Raw genomic sequence first — 21,903 nt, forward strand, 5'->3', positions numbered from 1 at the left:
GTCTCTGAAGGGGGCCACAGATTGTGGTTGAATTATTTATGCCACAGAGATGATCTGATTTTCTGTCCTAGACGAATGAAATATAGCTCGGCTAATACTGCGGATACACAGCATTAGAGAGCAATATTGTTTACAGGTTTTTCCTGCGACATTCGATGACTGTGAGTGACTGTGAGTGAGTGGTTTACTAAGTTTACTTGTGCGTGTGCGTTTCACTTTACAATCGAGTTGTGTCAAATTTGACGTTTATCGTTGTAAAAAATTTGTTGACAATGCGATAAAAAATAACAATTTTGATAAAATGAAGGCTTTAAATAAACTCAAACAACTTATTAGACATAACAAAATCAACACGCGACGAAGCTTGTCATCGACTGCATCATATTCTAATAAAAACCGTAAGTCCAATTGGAGGTTATGATTTCATTAAAACTTATAACAAAGAAAAAACAAAAGCATAATATCATTATTTTAATCAAATATTCTGTCTTAATTTCAGATGTTGTAATCCAAAAACATTTTAATGTTACCATGATTGGAATTAACAGGCCTTCAGAGAGAAATTGTTTGAATTCTGAAACATTTGGCCATCTAATAAACGAGTTACAGATTTTTGATGAGGATAGTGACGCCAAGGTGGCCATACTGCACGGAGAGGGGGGAAACTTCTGCTCAGGATTTGATTTGGAAGAGATTATGAAACAAGGATATGATTCAATACTCAAGACTATTGTAAGACCCTCCACAATAGCAAGCAAATTCTAAAACTAACTTTCACACCGTTTTTCCGGAGTCGGTAGAGGATGGACCGCCACACAAATGATTCCGTTACACGCTTCAGCATTTATCCGACTTAAGTATTTGATTCACATTTGGTTGTGTCTGACTTCTTCTAACATACGATTTTGCATTGAGGGAATTCGTATTACTAAGTTGATATTGACATCAACTTTTATTGGTAAAGTTGCCGAATTCCGCTGTATGCAAGCGTTTAAAAAAAATGACACTTAATTACTACTGGAAACAACTATTTAAGTCGGGGGAGATTAGTTTGGGTTATTTAATTCATTTATGCGTATTTACTAACCTTCAAAGTTAACTTTGAGAAAAAAAATGGAACTTTAATGCACCTTTCGCCATCTCCTCCGACATAAATTCTGGTGATGCAAGTCGTAAGTCAGCCGGTGCGGTGAAGGCCTGCGATGCGAGTGTCGCAAGTCATTGAATGGACGACAGTGACTTGAAGAATTGCTGGCAGACGCGGCGTTTATATAGATGCGGTTTCTTGTAGAGTGATCCTGAAAGTTTTGGAAGGCTGTCATATTTTCATCACGTGTCTCGAAGCTTCTATTCTGCATAGATTGCTGATAACATGGCCAGCTGGCAGTTGTGCAATAAGGCGTACATTTTCCTGGCGCTCCGTTCATCCGCTCTACATGTCCAAAGCATTCCTTTCTTAATCTTTTCTCTACGCTTGCTTCAAGCCTTGCATTCTTTTTAGATCTCCACATTAGTAATGCGGTCATACAATAAAGCCTGGCAAGTAATATTTATGCAGCGCTCTTGGTGATTTCTATTATAACTATAATGGCTGCGTCACTCTTATAATACTGTTTCGGAATTATTAATATAATGATACTAGGTACTTAGTTCATCTTTTAACCGTGAACAAAGATTACGGGTTTGTGTTATTTAGTTGCGAGCTGGAATGTTAAAAAAATGAGGCTAATACATGGGCTTTTATACTACTATAATATATCTGTCTCGCTCTCCACTGACGAAGTCAAACATTTGACTTTCTTGTCCCACCGTCATTTTTCAGAAAAATGGCACTAAAAACATTACCCTATTATTATTAGCATCATATTTCCCAAATTAGAGATGCCTTAGTCTCACTGACTCCAGGCACCTAGCGACTCTTGTACGGTATCACATAAACCATTAAATTCTTTAATATAATAAATAAATACTAAATAAATATATCGGGAATTCCAAAGGACATTGAAGAGTGCTGAAACCAATAATTTAATTTCCAAACCAGATATAAATAAATGGCCCTGAAACTGTTTATATCCAAAGTTCAGAATCTCACCGCCCGCCCCTGTATATTACTTATTAATCATAGATAATAGAAATAAAGGGAGATATGGTATGGAAGAGTGTCCACTGTCGATGAATTATGACCAAACTGTACAGACTATCAAAGCAGCTATGCGTTTGGTACATAGACATATGAATATTAGTAGACCTGTCCTAAGTGATTAAAAGCGTATTATTCCCCACTCCCCATACCGGTTCCATTGGAGCCGGCTGGGCTCGCGTATGGCTTCCCGTGAATCTTGAGAATGTGACGTCATCATTCTTGTTCGAACTAGCGTCGAGCTATGGTCGAGGCATTTTATGAAATAACACGGCAAAATAGTGGCTTGTGATATGAAAACTTGTAAAAATAGATGTGAAAAAGAGAATAAACCCAATTGTCGTATTACATTCCATATGTAAGCATCATTTTAAGCTTATTCACATCGTATAATATGAATCAGTTGTAGAAACATATACTATCACATCGAGATACATCTGGTCGAATGTAGCGATTCCCGAGTGTGCGCATCGTTGTTACTGGGAAGTAAATTATGAACACTTGTAAAAGTGTCTTAACTAAATACGTAAACAAAATATTGGACTCTGAAAATAGAAGAAATTTTTTTTGCTGAATTTGGACTTCGCAAATTTGTTCATAACGTGGCGAGTAATTTGCGCTCCCATGTAAAAATGTCTATTCATTCAAAAGCAGATTTTACTTTTAAGAACTAAATGGTGATATTAAAATGCGAGATGCCTATATACTGTCAGATTGATTTATTGACGAATCACAGTCAGCTTTACCCCCTTCGTTCTTCAACAGTTGATTTTACCCCTCACTTTTCATTTCTAGTCTATATATTCTTATGTCTGTGGTTTGGTATGTTGTTTGTATAGTATTAGATCCGTAGATGCAATAGTATAGTTGAACAATGTTGGCAACACAAATTGTGCTTGCGGTTTCATACTAATAATGGTTTGTAGCCCATTTCTATTATCTATGATATTACTAGTCATTTGTGTATATATTTCAGGCGAATTTAGATGGCAGACCTCTTTGCAAGAAGCCACTGATTGGGGCAATAAATGGATTCGCTGTTGCTGAAGGATTCGAACTGGCCTTGGCTTGTGATCTGCTGGTCATCGAGGATACGGCGTCCATGGGCGCTCTTGGAAGGAGATTCGGTAATATTTAACTTCCAAAAGTTCCTCCAATCTTACCGGTCCTGCAGTACATGAAGAGCTGCGGCGCCGATCACCCCAATCTTCCTTTGCTTCTACCTTCCACTTTGCCAGTGACCATGAGTTTCTCCAGGTTTGAGTTCTCAGTTTGGCCAGCAATGCTTCCTAAATATGTTAGGATACACTGCAGACAAACAGTTGATGGCCTACTTTTGGTTACACGGGGGTAAAAGCTTGTCATTTTTAATAGTTTTGCTAATGGCCTAACATTGCGTACATAGCATGCGTGAACTTCCCTCACCACATTGCTTGTGGGCCTAAAATCTTGAACTTGACTGTTGTGACCATAGATAATAGATACAAAAGAGAGACATGGCATGGAAGCATGCCGATTGTCATTAAGCTATGAATAAACTGCAGGGACTATCAAACCGGGGAACGCAATGAACTTTATGCATTTGGGCGTAGGTAGAAACAGAGGCGGATTAACTGTTGAGAGCGCCCTAGGCAAGCACCTCATCGGCGCCCCTCTAGCGACCACATATTATAAATTTTAACAAGTACCTAAAGTAGCCGAATTTGTAGTTAGGTGGGTTTTACGTGAAAATAAAAATTTCGTGGGAGAGGGGGGGGGGGGGGTGGCTAGAGAATTTCAAGAAAATAAAATTTGTCCCGAAAAAAAAAATTCATGGGGGGGGGGGGGTGGCTAGAGAATTGTTTCTGTTGTCTCGTTCTGAGTAGCCTAAATGGCGATATATCGCCCTCGTTGGCAACACTGTTAGTAACATACTACCACTATTTTGAACTTCTTCGGTGTTCAAATTGACCAAATTGCTTAAAAACGAAAATTTGGTATAAAAATTGCTGTACGCTTCTCGTCTCTTTTGAAGTTCAACGACAAGTCTGTCTATAATTACTAAATATACTGTCACTCTAAATGTTTCCCGACCAGATAATGAAAAAGTAATATCTTCGGCAGATTCATCTGCTGTGAGTTTTCTCTTCCGTATCCTCTTGATGTCCTTTTCATATTCTCTGACTTATACGAATTCTAAGGCTTGCTCTTCATATTTATTAAAATTTTCCCTTTCTGAAGAAATTATTAGAATCAGACTGTCATACATTTGAATAACTGTACAAATATCAATATCAACGGACTGTAATTTTTTATTGGTTTTATTCATGTGAACTAAAATAAAACCCCAAAACACGATCATGAAAGCAGTTTCTAGTCGTTCTAATTTCAATCTTATGCCTTTAGCTTCACATACAACAGAACGTTTTTGCTCTGTATTGCTCTCGATAGCAATTAAAGCATTGCAAATTTCTGGAAATGACTCTTTCAAACTTTTGCAAGCATCTGCTCGAGCTGACCAGCGTGTGTCAGATGGATTTTTGACAGTAGTTTTATTTTTTTTATCATTACCTAGGATTATTTGTGCTTGTAGAGTTTGCCATCTTTGAGTTGAAGCTGTAAAAAATGTGTAGATTTCTTGAAGGAGACCAAAGAACCAACAAGCTTCTTGAGCGCATTCAGCGGCACATTCACCCACTAGGTTAAGCGAATGTGCAGAGCAGGGTATATATTCTGCTAGGGGACATAGTTCTTTTATTTTGGCCTGTAATCCATTGTAAATGCCTGACATATTTGCGGCATTATCATACGACTGGCCTCTACAGTCTAATATATTAATTTCAATCATGTCCAATGTTTTAATAATAGCATTTGCTATGTCTTGTGATTTGTGACCGACATTTGCGATAAACTTAAGAAAACGTTCAACGGGCGTACCGTCGGTTTGAATGTATCGGATCACGAAAGTTAATTGGTCAATGTGGGAAATATCTGGTGTTGAATCCAATATTATTGAATAATATTTTGATATCTTGATTTCATGTTTTATTTGTGTTAATATTTTGTTTGCCATCAATTCAATAAATTCGTCACACGTTGTAGAACTTAAGTAATTGGTATATCCCTTTCCCTTGCCGCCATATTGAGCAATATGTTTACTTAAAAACGGATCAAACTCCGCTATGAGTTCCAGCGTCAATAAGTAATTTCCGTTATGAAGAGAGCCAAGTTTTTCGTCATGTCCTCTAAAAGGTAAACCACGCGATGCTAAAGATTTTACAGTGGCAACCACTCGTTTTAAAACTTCACGCCAATAAGTCATCTCTTCTAGAAATTGAGTGGCGAGCTCATGATCGACACGACCGTCAATGTTAGATCTACGTTGCAAGCTCAAAATACATGTTTTATGTTCACATGAGTTTTCGTGGCTTTCTAATCTATTCGATGCGTTCTTCCAATCATTAAAACCAACATCTTGTTTTCCAAAACTAGTTCCACCACCGAATAATAAACAAGGTCCACAATAAACTTTACCTGTGCTTGGAGAGTAAATAAGCCATTTCCTTGGAAGTTTTTCTCTATTTAACAACTTTCTTTCAAACATTGTTTTTGTTAAAAAACGTGAGATTTTATCTTCATATATTCTCTTACTCAATGAAAAATCTGCATTTTGATTTTGATTAAATCCATTAATTGCAATGTATTCTTGTGTTTCGTTATTGATATCCCACTTGACTGGGTCACATCCCACGATAAACAGTCTATTTTGCGACTGCCTCACAACTTCTACGGCTGACGGAGTAGGCAGCATGGACAAATCGTGTTGTTTAGAACTAGTAGGAATTTCACATTGAATAGACTCGGTAGAAGACGCACTGTGAATTGCGTTAGAAAATTCCGAATCATCACTTTTTAATTTAGAAAAAAATGTCTCAATATGTTTCGTATGCTTTATAATATTTTGATTTTTTTCTTCTTTTTCCTTAGCCTTCCTTTTATAAGCTGCACCACTAGGTTTCTTCTTCAATTCACTCATTATTTGGGTAATGAACTAAAACGCAATGTACTAATTAATTCACACAAATACCGCTGCGAGTACGTAATCAATAGAAGCGCGCGTAACCGGCGACATCCAAGCTGAAAGTGATGAGTGTGACTGTCACCCAGTCATCCGTTCGGAAGTCCGGTGCCGGCCGCTTAGCCCCTGCCCCCGCTGCGCCCTTTGCCCTGCAATCTAGCAACGCCCGCGAACGAATCCACGAGCGAGCGGTCTTCTATTAAAAAATCATGCGATGGAGGCATGGAGGAATAATCAAGAAGGCGAGTATGCTTTGGAAGCTCTGCATCTCTACAGAAGTAAATAATCTTTTATATTGTGTAAGCAGGTGCATACTAACTTACAAAATTAAGTTTATATATATATTTTTTTTAATTCTAGGGGCGCCTGCCGGCGCCCCTTTGTAACTGGCGCCCCTAGGCACGTGCCTACTTTGCCTTAGGGTTAATCCGCCACTGGGTAGAAACAAAAGCAGCGAGCCGCTGCACGAAGAAGCGATTTGCAGTAGTATTGGTGAATGATGTTGATGACATTTTTACATGATTCTAGGCCTATCTCCCTTGTTTTTATCATCTATGGTTGTACACAACACAGACGGGAATCTCTTATGCGGTGTCACCTAAAAGTAAATGAACTGATTATATTTTCAGGTGCTCCCATGCTCCTCGGTGGTGCCAAGCGACTCTCTGATCTGGTGGGCGGTTCTAGAGCCCTGGACCTGATCCTCACCGGGAGGGCAATCACGGGAATTAACGCCCATGAATGGGGCATGGCCGCCAGATCCGTTGGAACTGGCACTGGTACGTTTACGTAAAACTGGGATAATGCACTACATGTAGAAACTAGCTTTTCACCAACAAGGGTTGATAAGTCTGCAAAATGAAATAGCTTATTAACTTAGGTGGCTGGACAGTATGGAGGCAAACGCATTCTATGGGATGAGAAACTGGAGGAAAAAGAGCATTTCCCAGAGAGAGAGTGGACTCTCCAAGGATTGCACTATTGGTGGTAAATTAGGTCACCTACATTAAGCAAGGGTGCCAGGGTTCTTAGGTGAGGTTTCTTGGACCACCCTACCTCCAGATTTCTACACACCCCTCATACCCTTTTCTTTCTCCTCCTCTCCTTAAAAGACCCTCCACACAGCATTCCTAACGATGACATACAACATTAGGGAAATTATTTTCCTCAGGGCCTTCTGCGTGGAGCTAATGCATAAAAAGGAACTTTAACCTTCCAGCGGGCGCGCTGTCGTAAAATTTACGACAGACGCGCATTGTCGCTTCCCCCACTCTTACCACTTAGTCGTAAGCATCGAGCTTCGAGCTATGCTAGAGTCAAATCAAATGTCAAACATTTACTGCAAGATATAAATGCTTCTCTCAAAGTGAATTACGGTCGGACAGTTGAACCGATAACAGAAGAAGAAAACAGAAGCTTTCCAAAACGCGGTGTTTGTCAGTTATGTGCGCTGGATAAGAAAAGATCCTCAGCCTCAATGAAGTGTTGCCGTTGCCAGTCCTTTACATGCAAGAAACATTCTTCAGTTGAGGTGGTTTGTAAAAATTGTAAGGATGAGAATATTGATTCTGACTAAATAGGTCGATAGAATATTTTGTATTCAAATATTAACATGTTTATAGTGTTGCTTTATTTTTTTTTTAAGAAAGTCAAATATTTTTTTTTTAAGTACTGCCTATTATCATTTTTCATAACCTTAAAGAAATTCCCTAACATTTATATAAAGAAAACACCACTTACATGGAGAAAACTCGATGACGTAAAATTTACGACAAGCGCCCGCTCAATGGAAATTTCTCAACGCGCCCGCTGGAAGGTTAAAACATCCAAAAAAGAATGTTGAAAATTAGGTCAGGTAGTAATAAAGCATAGATAATAGAAACAAACGGAGATACGGCATGGAACCATGCTGGCTGTTGCTAAGCTACGACCAAACTGCACAGACTATCAAAGCAGCAATGAAATTATGAAAGCTATGCATTTGATATGTAGATAGAAACAAAGGTGGGGTGTCGCTGTGCATAGATGCAAGCAACAGTAGTACGGGTGAATGATGTTGGCGACAGCCTATTTCATACTAATAATGGTTTATGGCCCATCTTCCTTGGTTTTTATTATCAATGATATAAAGCCAGTCAATTTATAATATTGTACTTTATATTTCAGCTTTAGGTCAATCTCTGAATTTGGCTCAGTCCATTGCAAAATACCCCTCAAATGGTTTACAATACGATAAGCTGAACATCTACGAGTCTTATTTGAGCCACAACGAGGAATGGATCGCTCAGAATAAAGAGTATTTGAAAACATTAAAAGTGGCAGCCATTAAAGACTTGGAAACAAATGCAGTTAGATTTATAGATGACGGTAAGCTTTATCAGTATTAGATTTTTTTAGTAACTCCACATAGGTAATAACATCGACTTTAGGGATATGTCTGTTTAAAAAATAAACTGGGTTGTGCATGCAAACGGACCACTCGTTTCTGTACAGAATCAAGTTTTAGAGGTGGCTGTCAAACTCAACAGTGCGGCGCAATAAAGATTTATACAGGGTTAATAGCGCAACATCTGCGGTCCCTGTACAGTACGCCCAGTTTCCGAGAGGCTAACTTGACTCTGGATTCGATGGAGCCCCCGTCCCTGTTTCATAAAGTAATGTCAATGGAAGCTTGTTGAGAAGATTGCTAGCGTTGAAGTAGATCACAATCATCAAATCATATTAGAAAAATACACAAGAAACTGACTGATGTAATTTTAAAGAGTATAAATTATATATATTATTCATTATGATGTTATTATTTGTTTTATTTCCAGGAATTGGTAAACATGGAAAATTTAAAAATTTATCTCTAAAGGAAGTTACTAGTTGGGAAACAGAGGATAACTTAGAGAAAAATAAACAAAATAATTGATCTGTCGCACAAACTGTAGTGTTTAATAAAAATATACCGCTGTTAATACAAAAGATTATTATTTTATTTAAATTTGAATAAATTATTGTTAATACCGCAAATGAGTTCCAATTGCCCAAGTATTGGGACTATGGCATTCCAAATTGGGGTATGTCTGATAATAGGGAAGGGAAGGAGGGAGAAGTACGTGGCTATTCAGATCTGGGTACTAAACACGGCTTAAGTCATTTTAAGCAACGTTTGTGGTTTTTCAATCTGCGCAATTAAGTGAAATAAAATATTTTTGGGTTTTAAATGCACAACCTCTGGATCCGTGGCCAAGGATCTTAACTCTTCGGTTACGGAGGTTGCTGTTGGTCAGTCGGGTTAGCATTTAACTTGGACAAGTCGTTGAATAAAAACATGAAATCATCATAAAAAATGTATAATATGTATTTCCAATTAAAAATAAGACAAAATTAAAACACCACTTTTACCAATCAACAATGACACAAATTGGCTGAATTTGTATTGAACCATACCAGAAGTCGAGTATTGATCATCGTGGATTGATTAGAACAGTGCTCCACAACCATTGTGCCGTGGGCCGATGCAAGATATGCCGGTGAAAGAAGACCAAATCTTAAATAATTTGTCCCTTCTCAGAAACACAACAACGCAAAACCCAGAATAGGTTCTGCATGCAAAGCGATAATTATTTTGTGGAGCTTAGACCGAAACTGGACAAAGCTTAAGGTGATGGTTAAACTTGTCATGATTCCTAATTGTTTTGTACTAAGAAATGCAAAGTTTTTGGCAAGTTTGAATCATAATACTTGCATGAAGCAACTAACACGAATAGTTGCAATCAGAACATAAGAATGGTTTCTTTTTACAGTGAGTCAGCATGATTTAATTTAAAAAAAATACATTATGGCTATTGTGTACACGAATTGCTGCAATCAGAACACGAAAATGGTTTTTCCACTGAGTTCGAATGTGCCTCTACAAATATGACTCTTTTGAACATGAATAGCTGCAGTCAGAACATGAGAATGGTTTTCCTCCACTGTGGTAATGAAATTTTTATATATTTTTTTCTTTATCAACATTTACAATGCTGGCCTTTTCAATGCAATCTGTGTTTTGGTGAAGCTTCATGGATCACATATGCGACATCTGCACACGGAGATAGCCGCCTACGGATCACATACAACAGCCGAGTAAATCTGGTTAATCTTAAAGACAACTATAAAAATGGTTTTTGCTATACCTGTTTTGTCGAGAGATTCTTATTTCGAGACAGATGTAGACTTTTTGTGAAAATAATAAAATCGTAACGTATATTTATTTATCAAATTAAAAAAGAAAGTTAAATTTGTGTATCCAATTTAAAAAATATATTTTTACTTTTAAATTGCTGCTGAATTCTGGGAAGAACTTCCAAGTGCCATGGAAGAGAAACGGTTGCGGAGCACTGAATTAGAAACAATGTGTTTACGCCATGACAACGCTCTTGGGCTTGGCTTCCTTGTCAGCCAGATATTGGTAGTGGAGGGTCATGCAGTCATCGTTGGAGATGTTCGTCCATCCGTCCTCTTTGATGTGGTAGACGCGCACAATACCGCCGGAGTAGGCGTCCCGGTGGGTGGCGTGGTAGATGGAGCGGCGGCCCAGCTCTGTCCAATCAAAATGACAATTAGTTCATGACAACAATATTTCAATGCAAAAACAAGTCCAAAAGAGTGATATTGAGATATACTTAATTCTGTTTTTGGCAAATATACAGAAAAACAACACGGTTAATAGGAATTTATTTTAAAAAACACTTTGTTTCAGTTAAAAAAACTGATAGTTTCACATATTGTTGCCATAATAATATTAAAATATATTTTTTAAGACAGCTTTTTTATTTAAACAAAAAAAATATTTGAGGTTCGGGTGTAAATTTTCAGTTAAATAAGATAAGAAAAAAAACTAACCTTAAAACATTCACATCACGTAATGGCCGCCAAGTGAACAATCGATTTTAATTTGAATGAAGTAACTATTTAGTAAAATGAATTATTTTCTATTTCTGGAAACTAAAATACTTACTTCTAGTAATTATCTAACTGATACCAAGTGGTTTTTTTTTTAAACTGTGTATTAACTGTGTCTCACATTTCTGTATATTTACCCTGTTTTTACATGGGGATAAAATACAGTACATATAATGGGAGATAGGATCTATTTATTATTATTATTATCTCCAAAATTCTATAACATAAGAGAATAAAACATATACACGCAACACAAAAAAATGTATAAGGCAAGCGGCACGCACAAGCACATAGATCATTGTAAGTGCCGATTTCCATTCCCTTCTAATGTTTTTATTTTGGTGTGAGAATTGGATTTTGATTTCTAATCTTTATTTTTGGTGTAAATTTATATTTATTTTAATGTTGTTTTTTGTTTAAATGTATAAATTCGTATATTTTAAAATGGGGGCCTCAGCACGGGTGAACAACCCAGTGAGGCCAACGTTGTTGAATTGAAATGTGAAGTACTGTAGAGTAATGTATCAATAAAAAAAAAAAAAAAAAATAAAAAATAAAAATAAAAATTGTATGAAAATCACTCCAGGATATCATAAAAATAATACTAGTATATTCCTACAACATTATTGGGTTGGCACAAGTAAGAACAGAATTGACGGCATTCACGTTTTAAAGTATTTAATGAAATTAGATAATAGTGAATAATATGAAAATTGATCTCAATACTTTAATTTTTCAAGACAGAAAACAAATTCAAATAAGTGACGTTGAGATATTCACGTTTCAAAGTGTTTTTTATGAACTTGTCAAATGTAATTGTTTCAGCACGGCTTGATACGATCCTGCACTCGGAAAAAAACATGCAAAAGTATAACACAGTCCTGGACCGCTAATGTTTTTGGAAGGGGAGGTGGTAATATGTTCTTTAATTTTTCCGGTCTCTTACGAAGATAATGACCAAGTGGACTGAGGAAGAGATGGATAGACTGCGTGGATGGAACGGTCAGTGGCTGAGTTGACATCGCGTTTGGGTCCCACCCAGGCTTAGTGTGTTCAATTCCTCGACAGGCTAAGTCCTTCACCACAAAACAAGCAATATTTTCCGCTTACTGTGGTGGTAGTAGGAGATTTTCAAATATTGTCAGGTTATTCGTAGCCCAGGAATGTTTGTCTTTCTTTTTAAAAAAATAATATATATACATGGTAATAAAATAATGTATCGGCAAGTACCCGACAAACTTTAACCAGCTATTCCTCAGCACATTTGGAGTAAAAAATGTTATGGGCGCTTTGCTGTCCGGTAACATTTTTTTTCCATTAAAAATAAAAAATCCACACTCCATCACTGTCATTTGCTTTGTATCTCGTGTTCAGCAGCTGTTATTAGCAAGTGTGTCAAAAAGTGTCCTCGCTCTTTCGTACACACTAAAAAATAATAGTTAAAAATGAGACGAATGGTGCCGTGCCATTTCATTGCGTATTGTAAAAGCGCGCCAACGTAGGTACGTACGTACATTATTCAACGAAACTCGAACAAAATATTGCCAGATGGGTTTTCAAACTTTGACAAAGGATAAAACATTGGTGACATGTGGTGAAAATATGAATAATACATTTTTTATTAAAAGAAAATGTTACCGGACAGCAAAGTGACCATAACATTTTTTACTCCAAATGTGCTAAGGAATAGCTGGTTAAAGTTTGTCGGGTACGTGCCGATACACCCTGTATATATATATATGGAGCGGGATGGAAAGGAGCGACGATTGGAGGTGAATAGCGAGGGACCAAAGTCAGTGGAGATCATTAGTGGAGGAGGCCAATTCCCACACGAGATGATGCATGTGGTTTATGATAAAATGTTATAATGACTGTTTTAATAGTTGTATGAAATAATGATGTTTTCAGAGAAAGGTTATTTATTCTTACCGAAAGCAACTTCATCAGACATATCCCATTTGAATTCAGAATCAAACACTCCCAGGGCGTAGATAGACCCAGATCCAACGGAGAAACACTTTCCCGCGGTTCTGGTGCCTTCAGAGTCCACGTAGTATAGGCTGGGGCCCTAAAATATCAATATTGTGCTTTAGTCCTTCCATTCACCGATAATATTGATAGTTAACTCCAATCCAGCGACAATTTTTTGTTGTTGTAAATATTGTGCAATATTTGGCTGATTTAAATTGCGCCATTTTCGTGAAAACTATCATCAAGGGCTCAATATACAATTCAATCGAATATCTACGCTATGGATGGCAAAAATCTTAAATGTCGCTCTGCTACCGCAACATAAATACATTTTTCTATCGGATTTCAATGTTAGAAGTTAAGGTTTCTAACAAGTGCACTACTGAAGGCTAAAAGCACTTAATTTGGAGAGGGTTTTTCAGATAAGACGGCAATTGAGAATATAAAGTATTGCGGTCAGCAGATCGATGAGGATTTCCTCAACATAAATAAGTACATAGAAAGTTAAAGGTAAAGTGGATCTAACTCACCCTCTTGTCCCATCCTGCCAACATCATGCCCATGCTAAGCCCCATGCCCTTGTAGCTGTAGACCAAGTTCGACATCAGCTTGGAGGCGGCTGCCACGCTGATCCTCTCCCTGTTGCGCAACTCGTACAGGCGGCACTGCTTGGCCAGAACGCGGTCCCAGTACACGCAATCCGCTGCTCCTCCGGCCAGGGTCCCCAGCAGGAAGTCATTGATCTCTACAATCTTCTTCATGGACTGAGAGCCGATGAACTGGCCCCCGGTCGCTCGGGAATCAACTGCTAATACAATACCGCCCTGGTATCGGAAGCCTAACGTGGTTGTTCCGTGGTGGAAGTCCATCTTGATCGCTTTACCGGTCCCATCTTTGGTGAATCGGGTTAAGTTTTCAGCGGGATCTGTGAACGGCGGCACACTCAGATCGCAATTGGCGGTGAAGTTTCTGGTGTGGTGAGCTACTTCGTTGTGTATATCGTTGTACCGATCCAAGGGGTTAGTATTCAGGTAATTATCCAGCCCGATATACGCTTGCAAAGCCATTTTTAATTATTATTGTACAACGACGGCAACGAGAAACACAGAAAACAATGACAAAATTTGTAAAATGACAATCGTTTCACATTGGATTGACATGAAGTTGTATTCAGTTTCTACCAACCTCAGAATAAAACCGACGTCTACAAAGCTGCACTAGCAAGGTACCTACCTAAATGTTTGGTACTTGCATATCGCTTGCGAGAAAAGTAATATTTTATATTATTTCTTCGACCTTATTAGACCAATATTTGGTAAAAAAAGAACATTTATTTGCTATAATATTTCCGTTTTAGAAAATACAACTAATACTAGAATTTTGGTCTAAATATTTTACTCTCCAAAAAATAGAAATTTAAGCATTTGTAGGTTTTCCTTTCGACCTAGATTTTTTTTACTGCGGTGCCTTTGTCGTGTGTTTGAGAATTCAATAATTCATATTCCACTCCTTTCACCCACACCACACACCTACCCCAATTGGGATAAATGGAAAAAGTTTAGCCTGCTGCGCTTTTTCCGTGGGTTTGTAAATGCAATAATTACCCCAATTGCGAATACCTACCTCAATTGGGAATACCATATACAAAAAATCCGCTTTCGTCGCTTTTTACGTATTTTTCTGAATATAAGTAAAAGAATTGTAAGATGTTGCTCTAGCTCGTTGATTAAGCCACTTTTCATTATATTTAACGAATCATTATCTACAGGAACTTTCCCAGATTTATGGAAAAATGCACATATTGTTCCAATACATAAATCTGGTGATCAGTCTTTTGTGAAAAATTATCGACCAATCAGTATTTTATCTTGTTTTGCAAAAGTCTTCAAATCTATAATGTATAATTTAATATTCACTAATTTAATAATTTATTATTAATTTAATATTTTAGACCACAATTATGCATTAATCAACGTGGATTTGTTACCAACAGATCTATTAATTCCAATCTTCTTGACTTTTGTGATTACGTTTGCAATGCTTTTAACGAAAGAACTCTAGTAAATGCCATTTACACAGATTTTAAAAAGGCATTTGATAAAGTAAACCATTCTATTCTACTACAGATTCTTGATCGTATGGGTATCCACGGTGATCTATTAAGATGGCTTAAATCTTACTTGGAAAACAGAACATAGCTAGTAATTATAAATGGGTATGAGTCACCTCCCATAATTGTAACCTCAGGTGTACCTCAGGGGTCCAATCTTGGCCCTCTGCTTTTTTTAATCTTTATTAATGACCTTGGCCCCATGTTACGCTGCCATTTTGTTTTATTTGCTGATGATCTCAAGATTTCCACTGATTCTGATCAAGTTATGCTTCAAGAAGATCTTTACACACTACATAGCTGGTGTACTCAAAATGATATGTTTCTAAATATTGATAAATGTTACATTATAACATTCACTCGTAACAGAAGACGAAATAATAGTGCATATTTCATTAATAATGTTCAATTAAATGCAGTCACCACTATTAGAGATCTAGGAATCACACTTGATTCAAAATTTAAGTTTGATCTACATATCAGTGGTATCACGAGTAAATCCTTGAAAATGATTGGATTTATACATAGAATATCGAAACCATTCAAAAATACCCAATCCATTATAACCTTGTACCACTCGTTGGTCAGAAGCAAATTGGAATATGGTAGTGTTATCTGGAACCCACACTACTTGAAATATTCAAAAACTATTGAAACTGTACAAAAAAAATCTAAGATTGTTATCATTTAAACTTGGACTAAGTGCCGTACTGCAGTCTTACGAGGAACGACTCCAATACTTTAACTTTACGACACTGGATAAAAGAAGACAATTTGCTGACTTAATATGTCTACACAAAATTATTCATGACAAGCTTGAAACAACTCATTGTCTGAGCAATATTCTTATTAAAGTTCCTAATAGACGTAATCTAAGGAGTCAGAATATATTCCATCTAGAATTATTTAAGAACAATATTGCATACTTCAATCCATTGTCTAGAATTCTAGAATGTGTCGTCTGTACAATTCTATTGAGTATAACTACATAGATATATATGCAAATAGTCTCGCTTATTTTAAAAAGCAATTTAGCAATAGATTGTGAATGTTTGTTTGTTTTTTTTTATTTACTCTATTTGTTTTCTGTTTTATTTTTGTTGCTTTTGTTTTTTGGATCATATATTTATCTGTTTTTTTTGTTTTTGATATCTCTTTTTTGCCTTTGCTCACGTTTTGCTGTTTATATTTTTTTGTTAGTACATAGTGTATAATGACACAAACTGTGCATGATGTGAACATTTTTAAGTGGACTGTTGACATATACGTTTTTTTGCAGCGCTTATCTAATGAATTTTTTTTCATCTAATAGTCTGTAAATGTTCCTAAACAATAAATAAATAATAATTCGTATTCCACTCCCTTCACCCACACCAAATATCTACCCCTGGGGGATGCCATGGAAAAATTTTCGCCTGTGACGCTTTGCCGTGTCATTGTGAGAGTTGTAACTATTTTCGCTCTCATCACTTACTCCAGTTGGGGACGCCATAGTTCCACAGACTTCAAACACATGAGACACACGAACCCTTTCAACAAAATTATGGATAAAATGTGGTTTGGCGTTTTTCTGTAGGTTGACGGTTTCAAAGGGGGCTGCCGAACTTAGTAAGCCTACTGGCCTTTTCACAGCTTAAGCCGGCCCTGTTCATAACCCCGCGCAACGACGGGTACATTTCAGTATGTAAACATTTCTAGTTTATTCTGACTACTTCATTGTTCCTGTAGCGATGCTACGAGAATATTCTGGAAAGCTCGGGGGGGGGGGGGGGGGGGGGCTATATAATGAGGCACATCAAGATGTACTTAGTCAGTCATCAATTAGCAGTTTTATGAGTGACCAAGCTGCGAGCGCTGCTACTGCTCGCAACTGCGCAACTCTACTGACGCAAAATAAACGCTGTGACAAAACACAGTCATTCTCTTTCATTGTCTCCTTACCAGATCACCAAATTCCTTCCCTATAAGCTCTATACAAAATTTTAGCTGCCCCCCCTAACTTGAAAACTGGCAACGCCCCTGTATACGTAGAATTGTTAGGTATTATCAGCTTTTTGGTTCCCTGGCTCCTTGGCGCCTTAGAAAGTCAGCGCCGGACGCAAGGTTCTTGGGAACCGCAGCGCACTCATTTTTCTACATTTCTGTGTCAAATATCTTTGTCTCTCTCCATATTTCTTCCGTTCTTCTTGCGTTGTGTGCTTTTTTGTTTTGTGCATAGATGTGATATGTAAATAAGAAATCAATATTGTTATAATCAACTTTTTTTTATTTAATGTAATGTGAAACAAATAGAGAACACTCGGCGGACAGACAACGATCTGCAGCACATTCAAATAAAGATTCACAAGAATGGATATGTTTTGAAAATAACATTTTATAAAAAAAAATATGGCAATAAAATGGCAATTATCTTTTATACATACATTTAAAAATACCCCAGTAATAATAATAATAATAATTGAATAAAAACTATATAATCCTTATTACGTAAAATACTCTTACCCGCTATATATCTAAATTAATTGGTAAACCTACAAGTCTAAAAGAATATTTTTTTAATATATAATATAATATGTATAGAGTATTTATTGAATGGAAGAGATTTCATAAGATTACACAAGTATAATATCTACATTATAAATTAGAGAGTAAATAATACTTTTGTGAGCAAACTCTCTTTGCCACGGAGAGAAACGAGTATTGCTGATTTATTAAAATCCTGTTAAAAACGAGATAAGAGGCCGTTTGCTAATAAACTGTTCATAAATTCATAATATATCGAAACACGTTTTAAACCTGATAATATACAATGATGAAATGCGAAAATATTAGTATTTTATTGAACACGTTTTTCGACGTCACACATTCGTGTTTTACTGAAAGTTTATTAGGAAAACTGTCAATTCATTCGTTAAAGGCCTGTTTTTAACCGGATTACGAATAATTTGAAGAGATTCTTAATACATTAGCAATATTTTATATCAGTTGGTTTTCTCCGTGTGTGAAGGAACATTACAAACTTGTTGAAGTGTGACAATATGTATTGACAGTGGTGATCCTTCATAGATGGCACTAATTTAATTATTTTAGGAAAAAACTCTTTTGCAAGGTATGCTGTAAAAAATTAAGATAAATTATTTGTTTGCGCCAGTACACACGCAATATAAATACGAATACATATTTTTGTCCATATACAAACTCAATTTTTTCAAGAAAGGCATGAAAATCCAATATTGTTTTTGTATTCCTTTTTTGAAAGATTTTAGTTTTTTACGGACAAAACTATTCATATTCATATTGCGTGTATATGGGCGTAAACAAATAATTCATCTTGATGTTTTAAAATTTTAACATGTTTTTCTACTAAAATAATTAATATAACGCCATCTATGAAAGCGCAGATCATGAATTATTTTAAGTATATCCTTAAATACGAATTCAACACCTTGTTTTATTTACAGTAAATTGGAGTAAATTTGTAAAAATATGAATTGATTGATTTGTAAATCACACTTCATTCTATGTAAGATATGAACACATTAAATCATGCATAAATAAATAATTAAAATTCATCCATACTACGAAATAGAAATTTGTTTTTGTAAGTTTTAAAAAGTTTTAAGCTCTACGTTTTTCAAATGTGATGCTAGAAGCTTTGATTAAAGTTAAATGCAACGTAAGTTATAATTAACGCTTTCATAGATAGCGTTAATTAATTAATTTGATTAAAATACAATTTTGCAAGGCTTTACAATATTAAGACAAATTAACTGTTTGCTTTTCAATATTGAGACACATTATTTTTTTGCTTTACAATATTAAGAAATGTTATTTGTTTGCTTTACAATATTAAGACAAATTATCTGTTTGCTTTACAATATTAAGAAAAATTATTTGTTTGCTTTGAATAATTGATTCATATTCATATTGCGGATATACGGGCGCAAACAAATTTTTCGTCTTAATATTTCAAAGCATAACTTGCAGAACGTGTATTTTAATATAATAATTAAATTAACGATATCTATGAACGCGTAGATTATAATGCACGTTGCTTTTAACTTCTGAGAAAATTAAGACGCCATATTGTTTGTTACATTTGTTTAAGCCCCAGTTAAGAAAAATAGATTTCAATAGTGTTGCCAGGTAGTAACTAATATTTTACAAAAATATAGTTTATTTGGCACAAATTGTTCGTTATAATATATATTGAAAATAAAATGAAAACAATTTACAATGGAAAACCATAGATAAATATATGAAGAAATGTGAAGTTGAATAGTATTATAAACATAAATATTAAATTATCACAATTAATTATTGTAAAAGACAGAAAACCATCACACATATATTATATGACAAATAACCTACACATTGACGCATTTCTAATTGAGCTGGAATTGGATTTTAATTTAAAACTATTTACCTAAACACCTTTTTAAAATCATTGCATGTTGAAACATCTTTGTATCATTTAATAACAGTAAGTATAAACCTACTTTATTGTTATTTAAAAATTGGCATTATTTCAAAATATAATTAGCTGTAGGAGAGATTGACAAGTTTTAGGACGGGTTGTTTCGGAAAATTTGAACAATTCATCAAATTTCAAAGTTCATTTTCAAGTTCTGTGAATGATTTTTTCAAGTTCTGTTTTTATTTCAGTTTTGTCAAGCAACTAGCCTACAATGATATAATAACAGAACTTGAATAGGACTTTCACAGAACCCGAAAATGAACTTTGAAATTTGATGAATTGTTCAAATTCTCCGAAACAACCCGTCCATCATTGTCATTGACAAAAAAAAACTTTTTTAAAAATGTATTCGACCATGAAAACGTTATTTAAAAAAACGTTTCTAGGATATCAGTTATACAAGTTGTAAAAAAATACCATAGTTTCTCAAAATGTTAATAAAATATGGCAAAGTTCTGGTAAATACGTAGGTACATTATATAGGTAGTTGAAAAATAAATCAAAATTTTAAATAATCAAAAAAATATCATATTATTTCTTTGCAACTTTTAACACAATATTATAGTTTATGATAAGAAATCAAATAAGTAGTTTTTTGAAAATCACAATCAAAGTTATTTTATAATGTCCTGGTGAAAGACCATAAGCAATACCGAAATTTTGTTTGAAATGGCTTTAGCCATCTTTAGTGTCCATATCTGAATAACCAGCTATTTTTCAATCTTTCATTTCACACTCTTCTTTCCCATCCCACTTCATTCAGAACAACACACACAATTGGAATATCATAGATATGAAATATAAGCCCACTGTCTGGGTGTGTTGGGACTTCTCAGAATACATTTAAAAAACGGTTTATTTGTGGTTTGTTGAACAGATGAATTTGAATTTTCAAACCTATTCCATTCTTATTTTAAAAATTAGAATACAGTCCAGACTTTAAAGTTTAAAAAAATATTAAAAACATTTTTCCCTTGCGTATTTAAAAATGGAACATTGTCTTAACGATTTAAAAAAAATGTACCTACACAGATGATTGGATTTTATTTCTACCGAAAAATGAGTAAATAAAATTTCTGCTTTATATTAGAATATTCACGAGAGAAATAAAAATAAGTTACTTCCGTTATAGTTTTGTCTTTCTTTAATATACATGAAATTATAAAGATAGTTAAAAAAAATTCCACGATAAAAATACATCAGTTTTCAAAATATGTATAAGCGTAGGTATTTGTTTTGAATCCATATGAATAAATTACACATTACACGGAATAATATACACAATCTCAATAAACACAAAATACAAAAAAACTTGGCACATAGGTACTTGAAGATTTTGCAAAGTTATTTTATAATATTATATACAATTTTTTTGACTATTAATTGTACAAGATTTAGATGTCTCATTAAATAAACCTAAATAAAATCAGAAAATTATGAATGTATTAAAAATATCCGTTTAGCTTACACAAACTTTGTACAATTGAAGTTTTTTTTTCTTTGTGATTTGACGAACAACACGGCCTAAAAATAACATGTGAAATATATTATATTTATATATTTTTGTTGGGATGAAAAATGAATTTTTAAAAATATATTTTTATTTATCATATATTTTAATCCCTTTGAGACCTTAATGATTATTAAAAAAAATGTTAACACCCAGAGAATTGTTTGTAAATTTTTGGTGAAAAAAACATTTTTAATGCCAGTTTAATACTCACTAATTAGATTATATTTGAGTTAAGGCTCCTTATTAAGTGTTCAAAAAGAAGATAGTTTGAAAGGGATAGTAATAATATTAAAAAAAATAATAAATTGTGAAAATATTTATTAAAAAACGACTCGTTTAAAATATAGCAAAAATCTCTGGACATAAGACTAATTTGCATTTATAAAAATGTTGTGAATTTTTTCATACTTATAACGAGTTAAATAACAGAACAGAATTTTAGATAATTCTCGGAGACTACTTTGCGATTTTTTTTAATAAGGGTATTTCATAAAATTACCGTTTCGGCTCTACAAATATATCGATATTATCTTCAAAAACAATATATATTTTTTGAGAAACTTAGATACTTAAAGTGTTCAAGAGAAATATGTTATAAGACGGTAGAAATTCCGATGAACATTGGGTCTCAAAGGGTTACAGAGTTTGGCGTTCTTGAAATATGAATTCAAATAATTATTTTTTGTACCTATTAATGTGT

At 34.9% G+C, this 21,903-nt stretch overlaps 2 protein-coding genes across 2 annotated transcripts; one reads left to right on the top strand and one right to left on the bottom strand.

The window, feature by feature from the left end:
• The first annotated feature begins 172 nt into the window (after positions 1–172).
• On the top strand, positions 173–10,006 carry LOC149410256 (uncharacterized). Its single transcript, XM_089648848.1, has 6 exons — positions 173–398; positions 500–732; positions 3,117–3,267; positions 6,827–6,976; positions 8,364–8,564; positions 9,014–10,006. The coding sequence occupies exons 1-6, from the start codon at positions 302–304 to the stop codon at positions 9,109–9,111; spliced, it is 930 nt and encodes a 309-aa protein (XP_089504974.1). The 5' UTR covers positions 173–301; the 3' UTR covers positions 9,112–10,006.
• LOC149410257 (proteasome subunit beta type-5-like) lies at positions 9,520–14,258 on the bottom strand. The gene is made up of 3 exons (XM_089648849.1): positions 13,634–14,258; positions 13,062–13,200; positions 9,520–10,769 (listed from the first exon to the last, which is right to left on the bottom strand). Exons 1-3 carry the CDS (start codon positions 14,168–14,170, stop codon positions 10,588–10,590), a joined length of 858 nt encoding a protein of 285 aa, XP_089504975.1. The 5' UTR covers positions 14,171–14,258; the 3' UTR covers positions 9,520–10,587.
• Between the last annotated feature and the right edge of the window lie 7,645 nt (positions 14,259–21,903).

The sequence above is a fragment of the Hesperophylax consimilis genome, chromosome 28 (assembly GCF_061612785.1).
Source record: "Hesperophylax consimilis isolate HC1 chromosome 28, BYU_Hcon_1.0, whole genome shotgun sequence".
NCBI lineage: Eukaryota > Metazoa > Arthropoda > Insecta > Trichoptera > Limnephilidae > Hesperophylax > Hesperophylax consimilis.